This window comes from Lepisosteus oculatus, chromosome 8, assembly GCF_040954835.1.
Source record: "Lepisosteus oculatus isolate fLepOcu1 chromosome 8, fLepOcu1.hap2, whole genome shotgun sequence".
NCBI classification, from domain to species: domain Eukaryota; kingdom Metazoa; phylum Chordata; class Actinopteri; order Semionotiformes; family Lepisosteidae; genus Lepisosteus; species Lepisosteus oculatus.
Window position 1 is genome coordinate 40,569,202 of NC_090703.1, and position 25,151 is coordinate 40,594,352.

Sequence of the window (25,151 nt, forward strand, 5' to 3'; positions counted from 1 at the left end):
GTAAGTGGTTGTAAAGACATAACAAATAGATTGTTGTGTTTCTAATGAGGAGGCAGTTGATTTATTGGCCTTTTTTTTTAAATGCTCCACCGCACCCAGCATTTCCATAGCAACCAGATTCATTACTCAGTTGGGCCTTAAGGATGTTATCTTCACCTCATTTCATTTAGACTGCAAAACGAATACATTTACCTGCATTCATTTGAAAGAAAACTTCTTGTGAATGAAAACACAGAATACCGCAACGAGAGGCAGGCGGTGAATTGTGGATTCCACACAAGTTGCTTTAACACTTTTAAATTATCAGACAACACTTAAAACAGAAAGGGGACAACCTAGTTTTTGTTGATTGAAAGGTGAGATGACCCATTTTGCTTCAGTTCCTTACATGATATATAAAAACCCTAAACTATGTGAAGATGAACTGAAAATAGAACTTGCCAACTGCTGTTCTTACAAACTTCTCTTGCAGACTGTCATGGCACTGAAAAGTGGACCTCAGCATGATTCCTCACCTTAAAACAGAAAGCAAAGAGGTCAATAACTTGCTCAGAGTCACTGGCTGAGCTGGGGTTTTATACCAAGGGTCAAGTATCCATAATCAGAAAGCCATTTATTCCTGGTGAGGGCTGGAACAGCCCAGAGCCCATCCTGGCTGGGCAGGGAGCAAGGCAGGACAATACATATCCAACGCGGGGTGAATACACACAGTAACAATCTGGAAGAAACGTACATGGACATGAAGAGAACTTGCAAACTCTACATACTTGGTGCCAAAGCCTGAAATCACAGACTTCAGATTTAAATCCCTTTATCATAATCACCAGACCACCCAGCTGTTATCATAATCACTAGACCACAGAGCCCATCCATCCAACATCTGACATTGGGTATTTGTCTTTTTTATTTATACTCTGTCATTATTATAGATTATTAATACAGGTATGTCAACACTGTGGTGCTGCCACAAAGCACCGGGAAATGAGAAAAAAAATATTGTTAAAGGACAAAGCACTGGGAAATTAGAAAAAATGATTGTTAAAGGCTTGTAGTTGTGAGTACCCTTCTATGCTGACAATGATATCTGCGTCATCCCTGATTCTATTCTGTGCACAAACAAATTCACAAAACACACTTAACTCCCACTTAACAGCAGATCCCTTTTTCTACAACTTTCTATCTTTTATTACTGAATGTCATGAAGGGAATGTCTTTTTCATTCTACTTCCTCCAGCTTGTAAATCATTCATAGTAGTTGATATTCCAGTGGATATTCCAACTAAACACCATTTTCCAGTGAGCAAATTTTCCGGTGAGCAAATTTGGAAGAAGTGACAAAAAGCATTTAATATCAGTACAAACTCACCTTTGCGTATGAAGAATTAAGATTACCCGATGGGAAAAAACAGCACTGCCCGAGAACACATGCAGTTCTGAGTGACTGCTGAGTTGCATCCTATCGTGCCCAGGATACCCTTCAGAATGATGCGCTACACTGAGATGAGTGTGGCTCGAGAAAAGAAGAACCAATGATAAAGGGAGTTTTTATGGCAAATGAGAATAATGTGTTTTGGTCAATCCCTATTTAAGAGGCACGTGGGTTTCTCCATGATAGATCAGTGTGCCCCATGAAAGAGGCTGCTGTACCATCCTGTCAGGCTCACTGCCAGGGCACCACTGTGTCTGTCTCTTATAGTACATAAAGATGTCATTATTTCACTTTCAAACAATATTTTGTACTCAATTAAATAAGACACAGCACAGCTGTGCCTCTTTTTAAATTGATTTCTCAAAGACACCATTTTAATAACTGTCAGACTGACCTTTGACCCCATGGCAGGCCTCAAACCCTTTGCCTTTACAGTTAAAAGTGTGTGAATGGGGCTTACATGGACCTGAGTATCTAAGAAAAGAAGACAGATCCAAATTAGAAAGGCTTCGCCACAGGAGGCAGCAGGTGCTGTAGGAATTGAGGACAGTGCCTATACAACTCTGAAGAAATGGCCACCTGTTCAGTCACAAGATTTAGAAGCTTCTGTACTGTGTTACATCTTGTGACTCCTCTTTGGAGTCTGTAGTTACAGCTCAGAATCTAGGCTGTTGGACATGTATATTTGAGAACCGTGTGAAGTGCGTTGCCTAATATCTTACTAGAGTGAGGAAATATGAACCTTTTAAGAATATAGGGTCTCCTCTCAATCAGTGCATAAAGACTTATCCAAAACACACACTACGAAACAGCACAGTCCTGAGTCACAGTAATCTGTATTAAAGCATAAGACACTAATTAACATATGTGCCTTCAAAGAAAACAATGCATTTTATTAGCATCTGTTTAATATACAAATGCACAGCAGTGTATGTAAATAATGTGGAAAGATAGAGTTAATGAGGGTAATGGTATGCACATTGTATTCACTAACCATCCTATCCACAGAGAGTGCCTTAAATTGCGTGTTATATAGCCCTGATTGAAAGCAGGTGTTAGGAGCTGAGATCCTTCTCGATGAAAGCTGCCCTCCTTGTTAACAAAGAAAAGGAATATTATGAAAGGAGAAAGAGTCATTCACCGGAGGACACTCAGGATTTTCAGGATAAGTCAACCTTCAGTAGTATTGTCAGAGAAAGAAATCTTCACCAGACAGACTGATCACACATACAGCATTTTGAAGCTTTCATTTTTAGGCTTATCTGCCTGCCTTTTGCCCGTGAAGGCTCACCTGTGATTTCTGAGAACTGTAAAATGGCATTTTTCTGAGTCTATGTACCTTATAGGCCGATTTTGCTATTGGCCTATAAGGTACATTTTTGCAGTAATAAAGCTTTACTTCTTCTTTTAATGTATGGCACATGCATTTCCAGAATAATATATTTTATGGCACATCAATGAATTGCAGAGTTTTAATGGATTAAAAATCAGCAAACATTTCCATTCTCTAAAACAAAAAGAGACAACATCCCCAAATTGCTTCAATCATTACATCTTATCTTAAAAACTTGACAAGGACCATTTTGTAACAAGAACATTAATGTTAAACTAGTCTTTCTATATCACGTTTTAATAAAGGATATTTTCATTATTGAACCCCACCTTACGTACACCTCTAAGACCTGTTCTAAATGTTGTTTGTTATCTGTGTTCTACACATTTAAGAACCTTTAGAGAATGAGGTATATGACATGGAAATACAGTTTAATTCCTTGCTTTCAGATATGTCTATTAAATTTGACCAACATAGTGTCATACTGTCAAAACATCACTCTTCCATCTCAGATATACAGTATTGCCAGACTACATCGTATGTTGCTGCAACATGTTGCTAAGAAAGCTGGTTAACACTTTTGTCTTTTCTCGTATTGACTACTATAACACCCTACTCACCGAGGTATCTAAATCCACAAGCTACAGTATGTCTAGAATTCAGTAGCCCGAATCCTGACCAGGTCTAGTGCAAGTGATCACATTACTCCCATCCTGGAGTCCTTGCACTGGCTACCTGTCGCACTGGATTCATGTCGATTTTAAAATCCTGATACTCACCAGGCTCTGCATGGCTTGGCACCTCGGTACCCATCTGAGCTACTATCGTGCTACGAGCGAAGGTTACCTTGTAACCTTCGCTCGTCTAATTCTGGCCCCTAAACCTGTGTAAACTCTATAGGTGAGAGGGCCTTCTCCCTAAAGATATTAGACAGTCACCTTCCCCGAATTCCTTCCAATAAAGGCTTTTTATTTAACTAGTTCTGTGTCCCCATGCCCCTTGGCTTTCCTACTGTATTCCATACCCTCACCTTCTATCTCCTCTCAGTGTTTTTGTTGTTGCTCTGTAATGCGCTTTGAGAAGCCACTTTTAAAGGTACCATCTAAAGGTGTCATCAATAAAGTTTATTATTATTATTTGAGTTAAAACTGCAAGGGGAGAGGAGGAAGATCTCAGTGGTGTGGAAATGAAAATATGTGCCTAGCTCTTTAACCAACTGCACCACAGCACTCCTTACAATACTCCTGATTCACAGTTTGTAGCCCTCTACAGTATGTACTGTATGCCATGTGAAAATGAAAAAGTGCTTCTCATAAAAACACTTCCTAAGGAAGATTTCTTAGATAAAAACAGGCTTGAATTGTTTTCTGATTTCATGCCCATAAGCCCCCTGTGACCAAGCTTTCAAAAGCTCACCCCCAAAACAGCCCTTTCAAATCATTAGTAAAATGCCCACTGAACAGGTGTGATACAGTATACCAGTTGCAGTGTGCTCATTCAGTACATCCCAGCATACCAGACAGAGACCAAACATGAGATTTTAGTGAGGAAGCAACAGGAGACACAGAGTGTGAGAGTCCAGGGGTATTTATACTGGATACAAATCACATCATATATTAGAGACAGCTAATACAGTGAAGCACATTCTACTTTACTTTTCCTTATACTGCTACATCCTGCACTGCAAAAGAAATCGTTTAAATGTCTGTTTCAGGTGTTGACAGCTAAAGAAGTCTCAACAACCAAAATGCTGTGATTTTTCCTTTCTGTTTTCCAGGGTGGAATTAGTCTCTAGTTGTTCCTTGTTCTGCTTGTACTGCCACCCACACATACATACAAGCAGCCTAAAACATAACAGTACATCTGGTAGTGCGTGAAAGGATTTGTACTTCCATTCACACACAGCGAAGTACATGAGGAAACTTTAAACAGACAAGATGTGAAGCAAAACAATGAGACACTTATTTAAAGCTTGTTAATTGCAAGATGCCATTTTCGGCCTTTATTTGTTAATTTAAGCCTACCAGTTGTTTCAATCCCAGTTCCTGAATTAATTACCATGACACAGCATTATAGGTTAATAACTTTGTTGATTCTTTACATGTGGTAGTTTATCCAATTTATGCTGCTATGAAGCAAAATTTATATTATAAGAATTCTTACTGCATTACCGTTCATCCATGGTAAGCAAGCAATGGGTAGACAGTATGCCCGTCCACTGCAGACACTAACATGCACACAGATACACACACAGGGCCACGTTTCCCAGAAGCCAATTAACCTACCAGTATAGTTATAGACTGTGGAAGAAAACAGGAACATCCAGTGAAAAGGCACATGAACAGGGGGAGAACATACAAACTCCAGGCGGATAGCATTCTTGAGATGAGCATAAGATCCTGATTTCAGAAAATGGCCTTTCCAACTAGCAGTCACTAACAGTGACTTGTGAGGGAAAGAAGGTCCATGGTTCATCTCTTTGCAGAAGATGAAGTCCTGACATGTTGAAGGGTGCTTCAATGGGGGAAAACTTCTATACGTAGCCTGAACATCATATGTCATCTGTTTCACAGATAAAAGCTGTACAGCACAAGAAATACCCACTTCCAGCTGAACACAGAACTTCTAAAGCTCTCATTTCCCCCTTCCGCTCCAAAAAAATGGCAATACCATTACTTAAGTCTGAGTTTCATTGTTTGATGTCATCCTACACGTCACTTTTGCACACTGTTTTGTCACTCTTACTGCCTGCCAGTGGCCGGCATTGTCTCACACCTGTGAGACAGCCTAGTACTGTATGTGGTTCTAGAGATAACCACAACCAAATCACGATAAAGCAGTTAAAACTGCACCCCAGAACACTATCTGCTGCAAAGAGGAACAGTATATGAGAAACCATGATGGAACTAAAACGTAAGCAATGATTTTTTGGAGTGTTTTTACAAATATACGTCTCACCCGAGAGCCTTAAAAAATCAGTTACAGAGCTTTTGCCCAGGTTTACACATTTATTCTACACACAGCGAAGTGGCAATGCAGCAGCTGATTCAGGCTCACAGCAATAGGCCTACAACCTTCCTGGCATCGATTAAAGCTGTGAGCTAGGACTGATATTGTGTGGTCTGCCCCCTTTCCCAGCACACACTCTTACCTAATACTTCAGCTAAGGCTTAAACTAATGAAAGTCACTGAGTGACACCCAAAGGGTCTAGCCCCCTTGTCAGCTTTAAACACCAGCCCAAGTGTTTTTTTTCCCAGCAGGTCATAGGTCAGTAACGCAAGGCCACTTTTTCATAATTAAATTGGTAGGAGGCTGAAGAAAAACGTGACTGGGGTCTGGAGAGCCGAGGAGCTTTCGTTTTCACATGTATGAATCCGATATTGATCAAGAGTGGCCTTCAGGAATGCACAGGTGTTTTTGATTTGGACAAGTTGAGGAACTTACCATTTCGGTGTTCGGATCGGAAGAACGCACCTGTTAAAACACCTCAGGGGATGTTCTGTTTTTCTTTAAAACACCAGCCTGTAGCATGAAGCTTCCCTTAACACACAGGGAACCACAAAAGAACTGCTGGAAGGGGTATTTGGGATTTGTTCATCTTTTTGTTTTTAAAAAAGTCACGTCGTTCTCCACCAGGAATTAATCTCCTAATGAGAAAATCATTTTGTTGGCAATGTGCTCATCCACTATGTACCCTCTTTCTGACAGAACATTAAAACTATTGCAGTCGATAAATAGTACATTTGCTCATTTTTAGTAGCCTTCCACAGGCTGACTATACTTCAGAAATGTGCATAGAAATACTAAACTAAATCAAAACAGCATGTTACCACGGTGCAGTTTTCCAATGGTTTTACCAGGTTTATATTATATACAAAATGTATATGCATAACTCTGGCTTCCCCCAATCTGTATTTTCCATCCCCACACCTCCCTGTACTTCAGCATACCACAGCCTGTACTGAGGATGATAAACCACAACAGTTTACTCAATCAACAAAAGGGGATTTCCAGAGCTTCTGCCCTAACAGTGCATGTATTTCGCGAACAGTAAATTTCAGGTTTGACTTCCTGTTTTCTATGCCATAAATAAACCATAAATAACCCTAAATATTTGATGGATAATTCCTTTACAGTGAAAAAATGTTGTTGTTTTGAGGCATAACTGTTCTTCCACTGCTTCTGTCTGGCACAGGAAGCTTGTCACATCTGCATTACGCCAGTGAGCTGCTCGATTGCCAGGGTTTCCTGAATGTGTGGTTAGGGACTTCAGAAACCACCCCTTGTGCCAGTGTGCAGTGGGCAGACCGCAAGAAAGTCAACACAGGGAGACACACACGGAGAAAGAACTGGCAAGGGCGAAGGCTGATCCGCTGTTGTGTCACCACCCCCCCAGAGGAAAATCTCACTGGATATTTTCATGCCTTTTCTACAAGACAACTGCCTGAAGTCGGTTAAAGTGCACAATGAAATGCACTCAAATTCCACCAACAAGAAATAAGTAGAAAGGGATCAAATGGTAAGGTAAACGATTAATATGATGGATTTTTGAGAAAAAAAATTGTAGCTATGATACTCCATCGTGTTTTTATTGCATATACATCATTAGATACTGATATCCACACAATTAAGCGCTAAGGTGCAACAATAAGTGATTTGATGAATTTATCATTTTATAATCATCCAGTCATTTACACATGTAAGGGATTACTTTTACCAAAAAAAAAGTCATCCGAAAGGTCAATGGATTACTTATTAGAAAGTTTCCCTACAAGAGGTTAAAAACATGTATGTATCTGCTCAAACAATTAGAGCCTCAGGCCCTCTGCTCTCCTGTTCTTCCTAGGACACAAAGGAGTCCAGCTGCCCCCAGATGTGTAAGAGGGGTTCCACTCTCTCCAAGGCAACTCAAAAGACTTCCTTTTCTTCTTTAGCTAATAAACACTCGCACTCATCCCTCCAGGCATACAGCACATACAACACACATCAACCCAAATTATTACCCCTCTAGTCATTTCATAACAGCAGATGTTTAGATTCTAATCTAATCCAAGAACTGTTAATAAACACATGTGGCAAAACAGAAACAAGACCAAATAAAAAGGACAATGACATATAATGTAATACCCCCATTTCGTTGTGTCCAAACCACATAATTGAACAATCTGAATTCTCTTCCCAAGGAAGGGAGCAACTTTTGAAAATCTTTCAGTAGTACATAGTGGATATACTATTGTGCAGGCCAAGAGACAAGCTTCAGACAGTCTGCTGCTGCTGCACACTCCTTTTGCAAGACCATCCAGTTGCCATTTTCACACACAATAATTGCCATGCAGAAGTGAAACTGTTCTGCATCCCCAGAGTCAGTCATTTCAGCAGAAAAAGTTGAGATGCCATGAAAGCAAAAAACTCAACAACACAATCCCAGTTAACCCCAAGCAGTCTTACAAGTTTTTTTCTCCTCCGCTGAAACTTCACTCTGTGAGAAACAAAAATAAGGCCAGACCAGATCTTTCTAATACAGACTAAAAATATGCTGGGAACCTACTTTTCCAAAAGATCTCAGGCCGGAAGCTCTGACCCTCAGATTCTTCCTGGGGGCCTATCCGTCTGACAGTCACGTGCTGCCTGCGTTTGGACATCCAAGGATTTCTCGTGAAGGGGAGTAGGAAATTATAGAAACAAGGTGTGAACTCCAGCTGCTAGATTTGGGATCGAAATGCTGTCAGGTTCAGAGAGGAGAGCTTAGGGAACAATCTGTTGTTGTTTTGGCATGAACTAGAGAAAGGTCATAAGGCTCTAATTTAATTATACGAAGACAATAAAAACATTTGTGATAACTTGACCTTAGAGGCAACTCTTACTCATCTGTTCCAAACACTTTCATCGCTGAGCGAGTGGAAAACATCCCTTTCCGTTAGCTTGGAAAACGCCGTGTCCATTTTCTAGAGATCTCCAAGGCTTACTAAGCATTTACTGGAGAACACACGTTCCTCAACGCACTTCCTGAATGCAGATTTACTGTGCTTCAGCAGCAGCTTTCATGAGAACGACCTGTTTGAGAATGCAAATAACCCTGGTTTACTGCAGATCACAAGAAGGATCAAACCACTCACTGTAAGAGCTCTGTATTTCTTCAAACAGCATCCAGCCACACATTCTGGAAATTGTATTCTTAGCCTCTCTAAAAACACGAAAGCAAAGTCACTGCATCCTGCAGCCATGTTCCAGGTCCAGAGGAAATAGCCATGCACTGCCCCCACTGTCCTGCACAGCTCCTGTCTCAGGCTGAATCCTCTCCCTGTGACCTCTGATATACTGCAGTTATTAAAGGCTGCCACACTTTCACAACTACACAGCCGTGCTATCTTGTGTCAAATACGGCCTAGCTGTAAAGAAGACATGTAAATAAGGAATGAAGGCATGTTAAACATGAAGACTTATCAGTCTAACCTTGTCGTTCTGTCCTGGCCCTGGTGACCCACTCACCTGTTGGTTTGTGTTCCTTCCAAGCCCTCAGTTGCACAATTGAACCTTTCACTGTCAATTGTATTTATAGTTTCCTGCACTCCAAATCAGTGGACAATTATGGAACCTCTTGGAAGAACATCTTAACCCTAACCCTAACTTAGCCTAAACCCTTGGCTATATGCACTGCATTGGCCTAAACGGAAATCTTCTCTAAAATGCCCTGAGTGCAAAAGTGTAAAAAAAGTGATTATGCTCTTAAAGCTTTTGAATTGGCATTGAATACACAGGCGTATTAACAAATAAAGCCAAACTGTATGAGGTATAACTGATTTTTACTCTATTTATGCCTCAAACTGTATTCATAGTGGCCACCATTCAATCGAGAATTTTCAATAACACAAAATGTGTAAAAAATGGAATTTTAGCATTCTTGATACATTCTCCTTGGTTTGGTAAGGTGGCTTAATTATTTCGCACTTAAAAGTTTTATTCAGTATATTATTTCTTGCAGTCAAATCAGTGGAAGACTGTGGAACCTCTTAGAAGAACATCTTAACCCTAACCCTAACTTAGCCCAAACCCCTAGCTAGGGTTAGGGTTAGAATTCCTACTAAACTTAGAAGGTTTTTGATTGCATGGCTGTGTTTTAGGACTGAAAGGATATTTAGGAAAACTGATATTTCAATGTTATCTTCAAATTTTTTCTGACCTATATGACTATATGCACTGCATTGGCCTAAACCTAAATCTTCTCTAAAATGCCCTGAGTGCAAAAGTGTAAAAAAAGTGATTATGTTCTTAAAACTTTTGAACTGGCATTGAATACACAGGCGTATTAACAAATAAAGCCAAAATGTATGAGGTATTTCAGATTTTTACTCTAGTTATGCCTCGAACTATACTCATAGTAGCCAACATTCAACCCGGAATTTTCAATAACACAAAATGTGTCAAAAATGGAATTTTAGCATTCTTGATACATTTGATACTCTTTGGTTTGGTAAGGTGGCTTAATTATTTAAGTAAGATTAAACAATAACTGTTTGTTCCAGGCTATTAAACATGTTGGAGATTTAACCATTGTATTTTGTAAGTGAAATAAAATCCCAAACGTCTGCCTAAAACAAAATGCAAATATTTCACTGAAGCAACTTCTTGGATCAATTAGGATTTCAATTATTTTAGTACACTGGGATAGAACGAAACGCAGAAGGTACAGTATGTGGTCACCCGGAACAGGACTAACCAGACCCCATATGGACTATAAGTACCCTCATTAACAAAATACCTCTTCTGTTTCTTCAAACATAAGGTACAGGCGTTTTCAGACCATGCTTGAGCAATTAATAATAATAATAATAATTCCCTATACTAATATAGCACTTTTCTGGACACTCCACTTAATGTGCTTTTCAGGTAATGGGGACTTTGCTTGGCTTTACCACACATCAGCTCTCAGTGGGGAGGGGAACAAAGTAATGAAACCCATTCAAAGATGGTGATTACTAGGAGGCCATGACTGGTAAAAGCCAAGGGAATATTTGGCCTGGACACTGGAGTGAACAGCCCTACAATTAGGAATGTTTATGATATTTTCTGGACAAACGGGAAAACAGCCACCAAATGAAATGCTATAACAGACATCCTGATACTTCAAGGGAAGAGGAAGGACCGGACAAGGAGAGGAAATTAATTCCCAGCTTTGTTAACTCATGCTTTTCAAACATCCAAGTAGGGGTGCAATCATTCTGACATCGTTTGTACATCACACACAGCCCCTGGAAGCTTTCTTTCAGATGGAGAGACACCATAAGACTAAAAGGTTTAGAGAGTAAAAGGTGAAGGTGTTAATTAAATACACTATTGTCTCTTTTTAAGCAACAAATACACTTATACAATTATATAGACTATAGATACTTTTCAGTACACACATGCTTGTCAGAACTAGGAGCAAAAGTCGGGAAAGGGAGGACAGGGGTGGAGAGAATACACAGGGAGAAACATTTTACTGGCCTGGAATTATTCAAAAAAACTGGACAACTAAAGGGAAGCCGAATGGCTGAGTCCCTCAGAAAGGTCATTGTCCCCGTGGCTGCTGTGAGCACTGTGCAGCAGCCAAAAAGCCCAACAAGGTCGAAAATGAACTAAAATCCCCAAAGCAGTGTGATAGAAAAAGAGCAACCCTGCGGAGACAGAATTCGTAAGCTCAGTTTGGTGCCTCTGCTCATTATCACAATGACTGGAACTGGAGGAGGTTGAAAAGCAAAAGAAAGCTCCTGACATCTGAGATTTTGCTATTTGTCACAATTGGTTACTTTCTGGCCTTCGGCATTCTTTTCCTTTTTTCCCCTCCAGTGGCTCCTGGCAACACATCGCGCGCTGTGTGGAAGAGAGATGGGGCGGACTGGCACTCTGTACCAGCTTGAGCAGGGAAAGCAGTGCCAGCAGGGCGATGGGCTTGGAGCAGCCCACAGTGGGACAGCAGCACGCTTCCTGGCTGTAGCGCAAGCGATGCAGTGGTGCCTTAGCGCTCTCACAGAGCTGCGGCTGCCTGAGATGGTGGAGCTGCAGGGAATCATAATCGGAAGGGGGAAATCCAAGAGCCAAGAGTTTTTTTTCCAACAATCCAGCTACACAACAGTCCTGTGGGAGCAAAGTGAGATTGCCTTCACACACATACAACTCAGCTCCTTCCTTTGTCCATCTGAGAGCAGCGCTGCACTATTCCAGGATCTGTCACGATGACTCTGGTACTGCACATGTGGAGGCTTCTGAGTGGGACTTTCAATGCAGGACTTCTTTTTTTGGGGTGGAGTCATTTGGGAAAAGAAGGTAGAATCTTCCAGCCAATGGCACTGCTCAGTTGTAAACATCATAAAAACAGTATACCGTAATATCCACGAGGAGGAAGAAATGAGAGCTAAAATCCACAAGAACTTAAATAAAATTCTCACAAGGTAAATGCAGTAGCAAGCTTCTTCCTCTCCCATGCTCACACCACACGTTCACTTTCACTGCCCTGGTCATTGTTATCATAACATTACCAGGGTATGGAATAGTAAACTTTCAATAAGGGACTAACCGCACATAACTGGAGCAAAGCATCTTAAAACTCGGAGGGGTGTGTGTGTGGGGGGGGAGAGTATAACCAGTAAGCTCATGGAAGATTCTGAAGTGATTTTGTACTAATTCTCCGAAGTGCCAGAGATGTTAGATTTGAGAATCTGTTTCTTTGTGTTCAGTAGATTAACAATTGAGAAAGAACACTGGCAGATAAGCATAACCACAGAGAAAACATGAAAATACGAAAATATGTCATCCCAGCTGACTGCTCTGTGTGTTCTCTGTAGATGTTATCATCGTGGGTTATCATTTCTTACAAATTGTACAAAAACCAGCATGGCATCAGAGTTACAAATTACACCCACAAGACATAACAAGCATATATTTTTATCTTCCCTAATATGGAGGCTACTAATTTTCTCACTAGTCAGGTATTATTAGTATTAGGATAACATGATTATAGCCTACTTAATCACTTGAGCTCTAATATGGAAGGCTTACTTGTCAACTTTGACTGGAGAACTGCATTCCTTTGCTGTCAGTTGTTTTTAACTGCCATTAGTGAGTGACAGCACAGGCTCAGCTTCATGTAGCACTGTTACGTTTAACTGCATGAATCCAGGGAGTTTTTGTGTTCGTGAAATGAAGCAGTGTATCTGAACAGATCGCAGAGAACACCCAAATGTTCTCCAGAACATGCATTTTGTATATAGTTATCGAGACAAATTAAATCAAATCAGATTTGTGCGTTTGATGGCAGGGATGTAGAATGTACTGGGCCAACCTCAGCAAAGCAGAATACATAAACCGAGTTTTGGTGACAATCGTTCCCCTACTGAACTGCTTCCGTAATCATGCGGTAGTCAAATAAAACCCAGTCTTCACCTTTCCACTTTCCCTTCTGCACCAGTGAAAATTATAAATAATTATCTACTGGATGTTCTATTTCCATATCCACCATAACAGATCTTTTGTTTGCTTTGGTTGGTGCAGCTGACACTTTGCACAAAAAGTTTGTACTTTACATGGCTCAGAACGTGGAGGAAGCTGACCAGCATTTTTCTCTAGTGGTGCAGAAAAGGAAATTATCTTAGTGTCAGTCATGCAGGTTGCCCAGCCTGCACGAACAGGTCACTTCACAAGGGAGAGCAGAAAAGGTTGAAAAGGGAGAGCAGAGTGAGAAGCTGCTGAAGTATTTAAAGTTTGTACTTACTTCCTTTTATTGTCCAAGATGGGAAATTTACTTTGCAGGCAAGTAAAAGATACATTTAGCAATACATTTAACACAACATGAACCCATTAACAACCAAAGAGACGTTTATGTATGATGAGTATGATGAGAAACGAGGTTTACTTTTCCTTTCCTTGTTCACACTGCAGGCTCCGTTAGGAGAGTTAGCATTGAGAGGAAGAGAGGTCACTGTTGAGCAGCAAGCCAAGAACTGCCTGGCCAACCTGAGCCTACCCAGAGCCTGCAGTGCTCAGGCAATTACATACCACTGCTTCAGGACCTTCTGCCTAAGCTACCTAGTAACAGAGCTCAGAACCAGTGATGTCTGGACTGCTTTGCTCAAGACGTATTCCACACAAGACTTTTGCAAAGATTAGGTATCTTGGGATGATTGTCATGGACGTCCAAAGGGACTAACCGTGGGGAGCAGGAGAGCAGAAAAAGACCCATATGCGTAGCGGCGAGACGGGAAAAAGGCCCGGGCTCATTAGTGCAAAGAGTTCAGGAATGCCGTATAGAAACCTATGCCCTCAGGGAGCGGACGTGGGGCGCCCTGGTGCTAGGCGGGTCTCAGGACATCCGAACTTCAATGCTGAGCCCGGGCAGAGTGCAAGACCCGGAAATATATAGCCCAAGGAAGAGAGGGACAGGAAGGACAGCAGACCGGAAACTAGGGACAGGACAGAGAAGGAGCGCCCTCTGGCTGCAGAGGGCATGACAATGATCTCTTATTGTTGGAGGATTCCAAAGTCTGGTGTCTGGTGAAGAGTCTCAACTCATTAACATGTCAACGAGCAACATGTGTCAACACATCAAGATATACTGGAACACCACTGTCAAGAATCCTCATCCTTTTGTGCAGTAGTGCAGTGGGACAGGCTGTTACCAACACTCAGTTCACTCGGAGATACAGCTGTATACATACGGACTGTATTATCACTGCCAGGCATACACACAGTACTGATTTCTAAATACTAAATCCTGAGAACTCCCCCTGAGAAAGTTTATTTGCCAGTTTATCAAGAGTATTCTGTCAACACAAGATACGTCATAACAAAACAAAGCCCATGAGGTTATGAGTGGGCAGATATCATTTTGAGTCCCTGTTGGTCAACATATGTTGTAAAATGTTGCCAAAAGGGTTTAATATGGAATAACAGTTGCAAATGGCATTTTTGTACAGTTCCCACAACACCTACAGCATGTGGAGCCTCTTTAAAGTGAGTCAGTACAAAATAAAACAGACAAATATATGAACAGACACCCAGTGGAAGAACATATCCTGTCAAGCCCCTCCCCAAGAAGCCCCCACCTCTCCACATCATATTACATACATTACTCTAAATTCCATCTTTGTGCACAGTTCACAGGCGGCCCTAACACTCATTCCCACAAACAAAACAACAGGCTCCCAAAAACCTCATCCTGCAATGTCTTCCAATAACACTTGGCCAGTCTTCTTGAAAAGCAACTTGAAGCTAACTGAAAAACAACACAAAATTTCTGGCTTATCACTTGCTACATTTTGAATTTAGCAACCACAAGACCCCCCCTCTACTTACATTTACACTGCTTTTGACTTCTACTAATCAATATCAGCTCCTTTCAGAAAAACCAATGCAATCAGCCTCTTCACAGTCACCAGTTATCCAAACTCAGAAACTGAGGACCCAGCAGAGTGTCTGGAAGAATTAAGACTAAATACTGCAGAATGTAAATTCCTCTGAAACAAGGAAAAACTCCTCATTCAGATGTGCTTTCTGGTTCTACAATAACCATACTCGGAGAACATAGCCATGCCTTATATAAGCATGTCATATGAGCACCATGGAACATGGAGCTCTCTCTTCTTCATACCCCTTAAGGGAATGACCTTCAAAGAACAAAAAAGCTCTCTCTTCACTCTCTCATTGAAAGAGAACTGGGGAATCCAGAACACTTCTCTTTTGTACAACTCAATCAAAGGCTAATATCCAACAGAGGCCCCTTTTCTACAGACTTCACTTAATATCCCTATCTTCTGCACTTGGTCACTCGGTATACTGGAATTCCAGATCCCTTCTAAACCCTTAATGGTAAAATAGTATGTCATAAAACACCCAAACAGCATGATGAGAGCAGGTGTTTCAGCCCATCTAGTCCATTTGGTAGGTAGTAGACAATTGATCCAAGGATCTCATCCAGCCATTTCTTGAAAAAAGTCAGAGTTTCTACAAAGTGGCTGGGCAGCTTGTCCCACACTCCCACAACTCTTTGTGTAAAGAAGTGCCTCCTGTTTACGGTTTGAAATTTCATGTAGTTTCCACGTGTATCCTGTGGTTTGTGTTTTACTGTTGATTCTGAAGAAGTCCTCTAGGTTGACCTTGCTCAATTGTCATTGTTGTTGTCACTTATTTCTCACTCTGGCAGAAGTGGCAGGTTATCACTAATATATTTATGTTAATATGTTTACTCTATCATTAAGAGTATTATATTATCAAGTTACTAAAAGAACTGGATAAGGAATTTGTATGTCTTTCCATTTTATAAAATATAGCAAATTCATATTGCCCCCCTCACTCACATACAGTAATATGAGTTTTGAATTGTGGCTCTACAGCTGGAAATCAGAACCAACAAGGAATTTCAATGTACAATTTCATCCTTCAGGTTTCCTTTTTTAAATGAGTAATACAGTACCCCATGGTGCTAATAACAAGCACCAGGCCCACAACTGCTGTCCACAGTGAGTGCCTATCGCCCTGACTTCATTGCCAAAGACATTGGAACTGTTCTCACATTTCACTCACACTCTCAGGGTCACAAATCTGCTGGAAAGCAGTGACTGATATGCTAAAGCTCAGGACCATAATAACAAACCCAAGGATTACATCATCCTTGTCAAAATGTGTACCACAAAATCATCAAAACCCAGAAGACAAATCACCAAATCAGACAACCACATACGGTTATAGAAACATACATGAAATGTGATAATGGTTTGGGGATTCAGGAAATTTCGAATTCACAAGTGTCATAAAACCCTTTTCTTACAAATGAAAGTTTTGCGGTCCCACCACTGCAGTTTTTTAACAAAGTGGTGTATTAAAATATAAGAGAACTTCTGGAAGAAACGGCATATTTGTCAGGTTTGTTAGTACAGCTCCCAGTTCTCCATGACTTTGTGAACATTTCTCAGTTCATCTCTGACCAACACAGATGAACTAAGGATCATTTTCTTCAACCATAAGGGGCCTTTTAAGAATCAAGGCAAATCCATTTTTATTTTCTCCAGCGCTGAATTTGGTACGGGATGGTCATGCTCAAACAACATCGTGATAAAACTGGTCAGGGCTGGAAGAGTATTTGGAGGAGAGGTGTTAACTACCCTTCTAACTTTGAAATAATCCTTGAAAAAATCTTAATTGTAATTTTTTTAAGTTGGTGGATGCACACCTGTAGTTCTCCTCCTGTCAGAGTCACTCATCACTTGACGTGTGTCAAGCTCCGCAGTGCCATAAGGGAGAGTTAGTGCTGACTGGAGAAGCAGCATGTCTCTCGCTGATGTCACTGCAGGCAGTGGGCGGGTCCCAGCAGTTGCTCTTCTATCGAGAGAACCCTGGCCACCTACAGCACTCACAGACCTGGCAATGCATAGCCAATGGGTGGACACTGCTGGGGGAACCCAGGTCACAGCCGGCCAATGAGACAGCCCAGGCTTGAACTGACTAGCAACTGGACCACAAGGGTGGCCTGCTCTTGGTTGCTCCTGGGACTCCTGGTGTTCTGGGGGAAAGTACTGGCTTACACTGCTATCCAGAAACAGCCTTAAAATGCAGTGAAGAAAAAAAATCAATACATAATCTTAAAATAAGCCTGCAAACTGCTTGAGTTCTATCCACTGTGCAGGTGAGCATGCCTCTCTCAGGGGCAGAGAATACACCTCTGTTCCCTCTCATCTCTTACAGGAGCAGGCTGAGGGTACTGAATCCCTCCCTAGAGGCAGCTTTTGTAACACTGCACCACACAGTGGTAAAGGAGGGCAAGGGTCTTTGCCTTTTGTATTATTTAAAAAAGTTAAAATCACCAATTACATTTACCATAACCCCCCAGTTTTTGGAATTACCAACTATGTGTTTTTCACGTCAAGACTTGCAGGTACAAACCCTGTGACCGCACACAGGGGAGAGTGAGAAGTTGGTAGTGTAAGCACTTCCACCACCTGCCCAGTGCTAACTGGAGCTCCGCAGTCACCTGGGAAGTCTCAGTGATTACTGTGTGAAGCTCAGGCCAGCTAACCCCATTGATGCCTCTTTGGAGCCTTGATCACAGCTGGCCAGTGACCTGACCAAGTCTCAGACCCATCATGTCAGGATCACATCTTTGTCAGTTGAGCCATTCTAGCATCTCTGCCTTTTCTGTGGACATCAAGAACTTAATTTCCTGTCTCAAACGTCTGCAAACGGATCAATGCTGAAGTGTGGAATGGTCTTTGCAGTGCTTCTCTAACCTTTGCGACTGGTACTCACAGCCTACTGTGGCTGGGAGTGTTTTCTCAGACTTGACAGCAGTGCCTGTGAGTTTAGTCGCTATGCATGACTTAGAGTCCATTTTGACCTGAATGCTCTACCCCAATGAAATATCACAAAAGTGCAACTCATGTTGGAGCCTCGTGCACCCACAAAACAGTTACTTTGACCTGAAGAACATATAACTACCTATTACAGAACTGAACGACATGGCCTTTTCAATCCTTCCGTTCATTTTATTCCAATCCTCTAATTGAAGTTAATACATAAAAATAAGACTCTATGATGTCTTCTGCTCTTTTGACGGTGAAAACAAATCTTACACCTTACAGAGAACATGCAATATTTTTCAAAACATGTATATGTCTTCCACAATTTCATGCTGCAGTTTTACAGAACGATGCATAAATTCACATCTTTCACTGTAATATTGCCTAATGTACTCCCACATTACTGCAACCCCCAACAGAATCAGAATTTCATCCATAATTACCTTTAAATAGTGGCATGCTTCACTGCCAGAGGGAACAGGCTCCTTTTCCCCTCAGTTCTGGTCCAGGCACTGCAAAGCACAGGAATTTTTTGCTCCTCTTCTAATTCTATCTCTAGCTCATAGACGTACTGTTTACACGTACACTCACTCAGTTTTAAAGAGGAATACTCTGTAATGTGGCGGCACAGCTCTGGCAAGATAGCTCACACCTACTCAGGTTTAAAAAAAGAAAGGGAGCAAACTGCGAATTGGCGTCTCCCCTCCACACTACATACATTAGTTCCTCAGGCTGTGACAATTCCAAAGGAAGGCCAGAGCTCACAAGCTCACAGTTTGGGCTGAACCAGGACTAGGAAAGTGAGAGAAGCCCAATCTCAAAAAGACACACAATTCAAGGCACGAGACTCTGACCTCCTGGGGTCTGCAGTTTCCCTGGCTTGTCACTCTCTCACAAACCAGACACAAGCACACGCAGACACAAACTTGCACATGCACAAACAGGAATTCCATTTCGGACAATAGGCAACACTTCTTCGCAATGTTGTATGGGCATTAGAGATCGTTTTAAAATAATGTTCTTCATTGCAATGCAGCTGTGTTATTGTAATTCTTCATTGAAGGGACACAAGGATTTAAGGATTATATAAATATCTGTTGAATTGTACTCAATGGTACTTCTAAAATGTATTCCATGCATATCGTCATATGCACCTGTGTGTCTATATTTCTAAAATAATTTCAGAAGTACCCAACTTAAACTTTAAGTTGTATGATCAGACCCAGCAAAAGACAATTCAACATGTCTCTAGAAGAAGATCCTCTCCTATTAAACTCTCAAGACAAGTCAATAATACAATAAAATACACAAAGTATTCATACAACTACAAATCATGTTAGACATCTCTGCTTTCTAGCATTGTGAAACTGCCAGGGTTAATTAGCATTCATTCACAGTGACTGCTCCTTACTCTCAAAAACCACAAAAACCCTGAAAGGAGTTCCTTGCAAGACACATATACAGTATAAGGTCATGTTTTTTGTCAGAATTAGCTATGTCCTAATAAGGGTAAAACAGCTGCGCTCTTTGACTCGATATACATGAAGTGGAATTAACAGGCTGTTTAGACGAAGAAGTTTGTTTTCTGTGAAAGGGCCAGACCTAGCTAAAGTGTACATTTCCATCTTCATGTTATACTGTGCACGTGAATGTAGACGTACATCCTTGTCTATGGAATTCGATACCATCAGAAAGTACAACCTTCCATTAAAAACCCCACCCTCCAGTTGTGGGTGCCCCTGACGTATAGTATTTCCATTCTATGAGTTATTCACTCACACCAGAGGAATTAAAAACTAGTGAGCTGGTGTTGCTTTAATTTATTGTTTTCATGTGTTTTATAGCTGGGCTGGGGCTCTGTGGCCATGCTGCCAACAAACACATTTTCAAAAGCTCCCAGCACCCTACTCTCACAGCACTCAGCTCCTCTCTCCCGGCCGCCAAGGCATCTGCTTTCTGTCAAGCCCCTGCCATCTGGAATGAATTTTAAAGCCATTAAAGCCGGCAGGGAGATTGTTTGTTGATCTTAACTGGGCCGTCTTGGAAGTTCAACTCTGCGCCGAGCACAAAACTCTTTTTTTGAGCATGGCTGGACTCCGTAAGGTCACGGGGTCTTGCAGCACGGACTCGAGAATCACAGAAAAATCAGCAAATCATCATTTTTAGGCCATAGGGGAAAGGGGGAGGGGGGTTTTCAACCACCCTTCATTTGTACATCTTATAGAGTACGTGCTATGCTTTTAAAAATGTGGATATGTCTTCCACAATCTCTTAACATTTTGTCCAAGTATTTTTGAAGGAAAGACTTCATCAATATTCAGGACTCTTGGTAAATGTCAACTGCAGAGTATTACATGTAGACAGAAAGAACAAGAATATAAGTAAGGGTGCAAACAAGACCAGGTTCTATCCAGCCTTTATGATAGCTAGTAATGACCAGATGGGCTGTGAGCAAGCCTGTGAACTATTAGATGGGAGATGCTGAACCCATCACTGAGTAAGATGTAGGTGATAAAACCGATGTATCATCATCCTCCCACAGACAATGTATAGGAATACAAATACAAAATGCCGGTCTATTGATTTAGAAGTGTAGAATCCGAATTGTATGATTGCGCAAATGGATTGATAAAGTCAACCAAATGATTTCTTAAGGATCAACATATCTCTTTACACAAAGGGTGCCAAAGTTTCGTTTTCTGGATGGGATCTGCCATTTTATTACAAATGAGCATGATCGTCATTTATATTCTAATTCGAACTTTCAGCAAGTAGTGTGTGAATATCATTAAATACTGAAAAAGGGGCATCAGCTTGTTTAGTTCGTTCACACCCCTCTCCCTGTCTGCGCCTGGAGTCAACTGTCTCCATTCAAATTGGACCGCAAAATGCCTTCAAGTATCTTTCCAACAGCCCGGCAATGCAAAACACATGATGGAAACAAGATGAAATACCAGATACGTTCCCATAAAAAAAACAAAAACATGTGAACATAAAAAAGATAAACACTTGAAGACAATAGCAACAAACTATATAGACAAGAAGTATATTCAAATTCAAATGTCAAACATTCGCTGGATGCTGGGCACACAGAGGCCCAGCTGAAAAAAGCATCAGCCAAGGAAGGAGCCATTACTTCAAACCTCCATCCATAAATTTTCTAACTGCTTCTTCCAATTCAGGATCCCAGGAGAACTGGAGCCTATATCCTGGCAAGCAAGAGGCTCAAGGCGGGGTACACCCTGGGCAGGACACCAGTCCATCACAGGGCACACACAGCAAATAGACACTAACAGACCAGGGTCAGGTTTCACAGAAGCCAGTTAACCTACCAGTATGTCTCTAGACTGTGGGAGGAAACTGGAGCACCCAGAGGAAAGCCAGCATGGGGAGAACATACAAACTGCACACTGACAGCCTCCCAGGTCCAGAACTGGACCCAGGACCCCAGAACTGTGAGGCAGCAATGCTAACCACTGTGCTACTCTAGATCAAACCTGCTTAGTCTAATAACTCTATTTTAAAACATGCATTATTTTCTGCAGTGTTTTTGTTAAAAGCACAGACTAAATCTTAAATCCTGAAGAAACGCTCAGAGAGCCTTCCTGTGAGCTGCTGGCTCAGGTTCACATGTGGTGGTGCGTCCAGCAGGCTGTAGAGTGGAGGTGCACAACCACAAAACGTCACCTACGATTAAGTTTTGTCCAACACATTTCTACCTGGTGATTAGTGCTTAGCTCACAAAGGCTAAAATCTACGTCTACTACTCTAACCTAGAGAGTCATACCACATGGCTACAACAACAGCTTGATCCTGTAGAAATGTGAAAACCTGAAGAGAAAGAGGGCAACACATTACACTGAATAATTGATGTAATGTCAGTACTGTGAACCCAATATTACAGGGATTTGTTTCTTCACCTACTGAAACTTGCTACAGATAGTAGCAAAGGTCAGGCATTCTGATACTGGAAGAAAAAAATGCATCTGTTTTGTACATATTGCTGTATGATGGCCAAACCGAATGTGTGGGGAAAAAAAGCAGAACAAGTTTCAAACACCTGAGGTACTTTTCTATTCATAAGTCAGTCAATTGAGAAGAAACTCTAATTTCCAATGATGAGACCCATTTACCCATTTGATCAATCTGGGGACCCATTTACAGGACACTTACTAAAGCACTCTGAGTATAAACCTCACCCAAGGGCAAAACAGCTGCGGCCCACCTAGGATTCGAACCTGCAACCCTCCAGGGCAGAGCCTTGACCACAATGCCACAATGCAGCCACATGTGGCATGCGGCAAAGCTGACAGAAAGTTATCACAGTTGAAATTGTTTCTCGCTGGATTGGAAGTTAGAGAAGTAAATTAAAACAATGTTACCAAACACTGTAAAGATGGCATGTTTAGTTTTCCTCACACTCGTAGTGGTGAGGAATGAAAGTGATTTATTAGGAGCACTGACTTCTAGTTTGGAGGAGAAGACATCTGCTGTATTCCTGGGGGGGGGAGGAGGGCCAGGGGGGGTCAAATACTCACCACATCAGAATACGGGGGTCAGGTGCAACAAAAGAGTCAGACAAACAAAACTCTTACAAAACATGCAGTTTCCTCTTATATAGCAACATACTTCAAATATGAATCAAGGAAGCATGAATTTGAAACCAAAAATGCAGTATAAATAGACTCCTGTTGGCATGACAACAATTTTGCATTATTTTATCATTGAAAGCTGCATTCATTAGCTCCTGATTTAATCACAAGCTATTGTGTGTGGTGGCACAGTTGCCATTATAAGTCACAGGAGTTGCTGAAATGTCAAAGCAAGAGTTTACCAAAGTGCGTGTAATCTGTTTTCTCCTGTAAGCATAGTATTCAGGGATCTACTAGGCATTAGGTAAGGTTATTCAATTACACTATTTCACAAACCTTCTCTTGTTCCAGGAGATCATCAATAGGTTTCCTGTGTCTTTATCCAAGCAATTTAACAAATCCCCAGTATCTACAATCGCTAAATTGTAGAAAGAAAACTCTAGATTAATATATACTGTTGGTGCTCTGTTTTAAAAAACCTCAAAAGAGTTATAGAATTATAACTGCAAAACAAAAAAATACACATGTAAACGTTTCATTAAAAATATTAATGTGAAACTGCCTCATTCTTTTATTACAGGTCCTGTCTATGCACTAAGCACTGTGCATGGCAACCAGACAAATCCAAAAATCAACAAGACAGAGCTTAAATGATCATAAAAGTCATTTAGAAGTACAACCACAAAACATGGACAGATAAACACGGTGAACTTGCCTATACATCTAACAAAGTCATTTGGTATTGAAACGTGAGGGAGGATTCATCATTAAAATGTGTCAGGGAATGGAATAAAAAGCATTACTGAAATGTTAGGAGTTTTTCATCTCAATGTATGAAAATGAAATGATAACAATGTGATGAATGGGCAAGACTAATGTGGTCTTTCTCATCTTCACACAACGGTAATAAATGTCACAGCCCTCCTTCACATATCAAAGTTGGCAGACAGCTACACGAGGAGTTTGCTACCTCAGGATAAGAGAGTATCCTGGATTACATGCAATACACTATGGCCAAAAACACAAGCACAGAGCATAGTGAAGTCATGTGCTGAGGTAAACTTTGGAAATCAAAGTTTGTACTGTACAGTATGTATGAAATGAAGAATGTATATCCCTACTATACATAGTTTCAGACAAGATAAGATCACTTTATTGGGCCATATACAATTTCTTCTATTTGAAATTTGTCTTTTCGCATACCCCAACTTGCTCTCCATGAGACACACAGACAGGGAGACAGAGCGCAGGGACGGCCATTTACGACACCCCTTGAGCAGTTAAGGGCCTTGCTCAGGGGCCCAACGGAATAGGATTCCTCTGCCGGCCACGGGATACAAAAAGGCCACCTTCCAGCCACAGGCGCAGATCCCTAGCCACAGAGCCATCGCACCAATTGTACAGTTCATCACGACATTCAACTAAAACCTTTTTAAAAGATAAAGGGTTATTAAGGATCCACTTGCATCAGTTTGTTATACTTAAAAAGAAAACAAAAACAATGATTGAGAAGGAATCAGCCGTGGAATTATATAAAATCCATTAGCGAGGTAAATTTAACACTAAGCTTAATTCTGATTACACACATACTGTGTTACTAAAACACCCCAGGTTATACAAACATGAATGCTCCAGACCAGACTGACAAGGTTTCTGATTTTATATACAGGTGGAAGTACTTCCTGATGATCAGCTAATCATGTACAGTTGTTTAGCAGCACCTGATTAAATTAGCTTCTTAACTGACATGGAAACAGCTAGGGTGCACTTACTTTTTCACAAAACAATTCTGAATGTTGGCTGATTTTTTGTTTAAAAAATAATGAGTAAAAACTGTGAGTGATATCTGTCGCATGAGGTCAGATTTATCTAGTGTTAGGACTAGGTGTACTGTAAGTCGGATATATCTTAATATATAAAACCACACAATCATAAGGGGGTGCACTTTCATTTTCACATCACTGTATGAAGATTGCTTCATATAAACTGAAGTGAATATTTGAAAAGAGCATTTTTAAAGCATGATATTGTAAGGAAAACATAAATATTTAAAACAACAAAGTTTTATGAGATATATGGTATTCTCACATGTCAAGGAGGCCTGGAACACAGTGCTATAAAATATAAATAAATCCCCAGCTATTATAGCCAAGAAAATCTGGAGAGATGATTACATACTCAAAAAGAAGCCTCATTTTAAATAGCAAGCATGTGTTTTCTGAGTACTGCAGCCATCTGTGAAAGTGGTGAAACGGGTGTCGAGATGTGATTTATAGTAACTCAGAAATGGGCCATTCATTTTCATTATTTATTGTCTGTCTGATATGCCGAGAACAAGTAACAATTACCGAATTTTTGCAGTCATACGTGGGAGTTGGTTGATACCATTTGCCTTTTCAAAAAGGTGCTGTACCTGGGTCAGCTTCAATACCTACAGTACATGTGCCGTCTCCATGGCAACGCTGAAGCAGGA

At 41.0% G+C, this 25,151-nt stretch overlaps 1 protein-coding gene across 3 annotated transcripts in view; it reads right to left on the reverse strand.

Annotated features, from left to right (window-relative positions):
* nhsl2 (NHS-like 2) overlaps positions 1-25,151 on the reverse strand; it is a 100,830-nt gene that overhangs the window by 67,664 nt on the left and 8,015 nt on the right. The window contains exon 1 of one of the 3 annotated variants that reach the window (XM_015351333.2): positions 18,530-18,752. The exons of the other annotated variants lie outside the window; for them this stretch is intronic. Within the exon in view, the coding sequence (XP_015206819.2) occupies positions 18,530-18,545 (16 nt within the window). The 5' untranslated portion in view covers positions 18,546-18,752. Of the gene's footprint in view, positions 1-18,529; positions 18,753-25,151 lie in introns of those variants that run through there. 3 annotated transcript variants of the gene reach the window in all.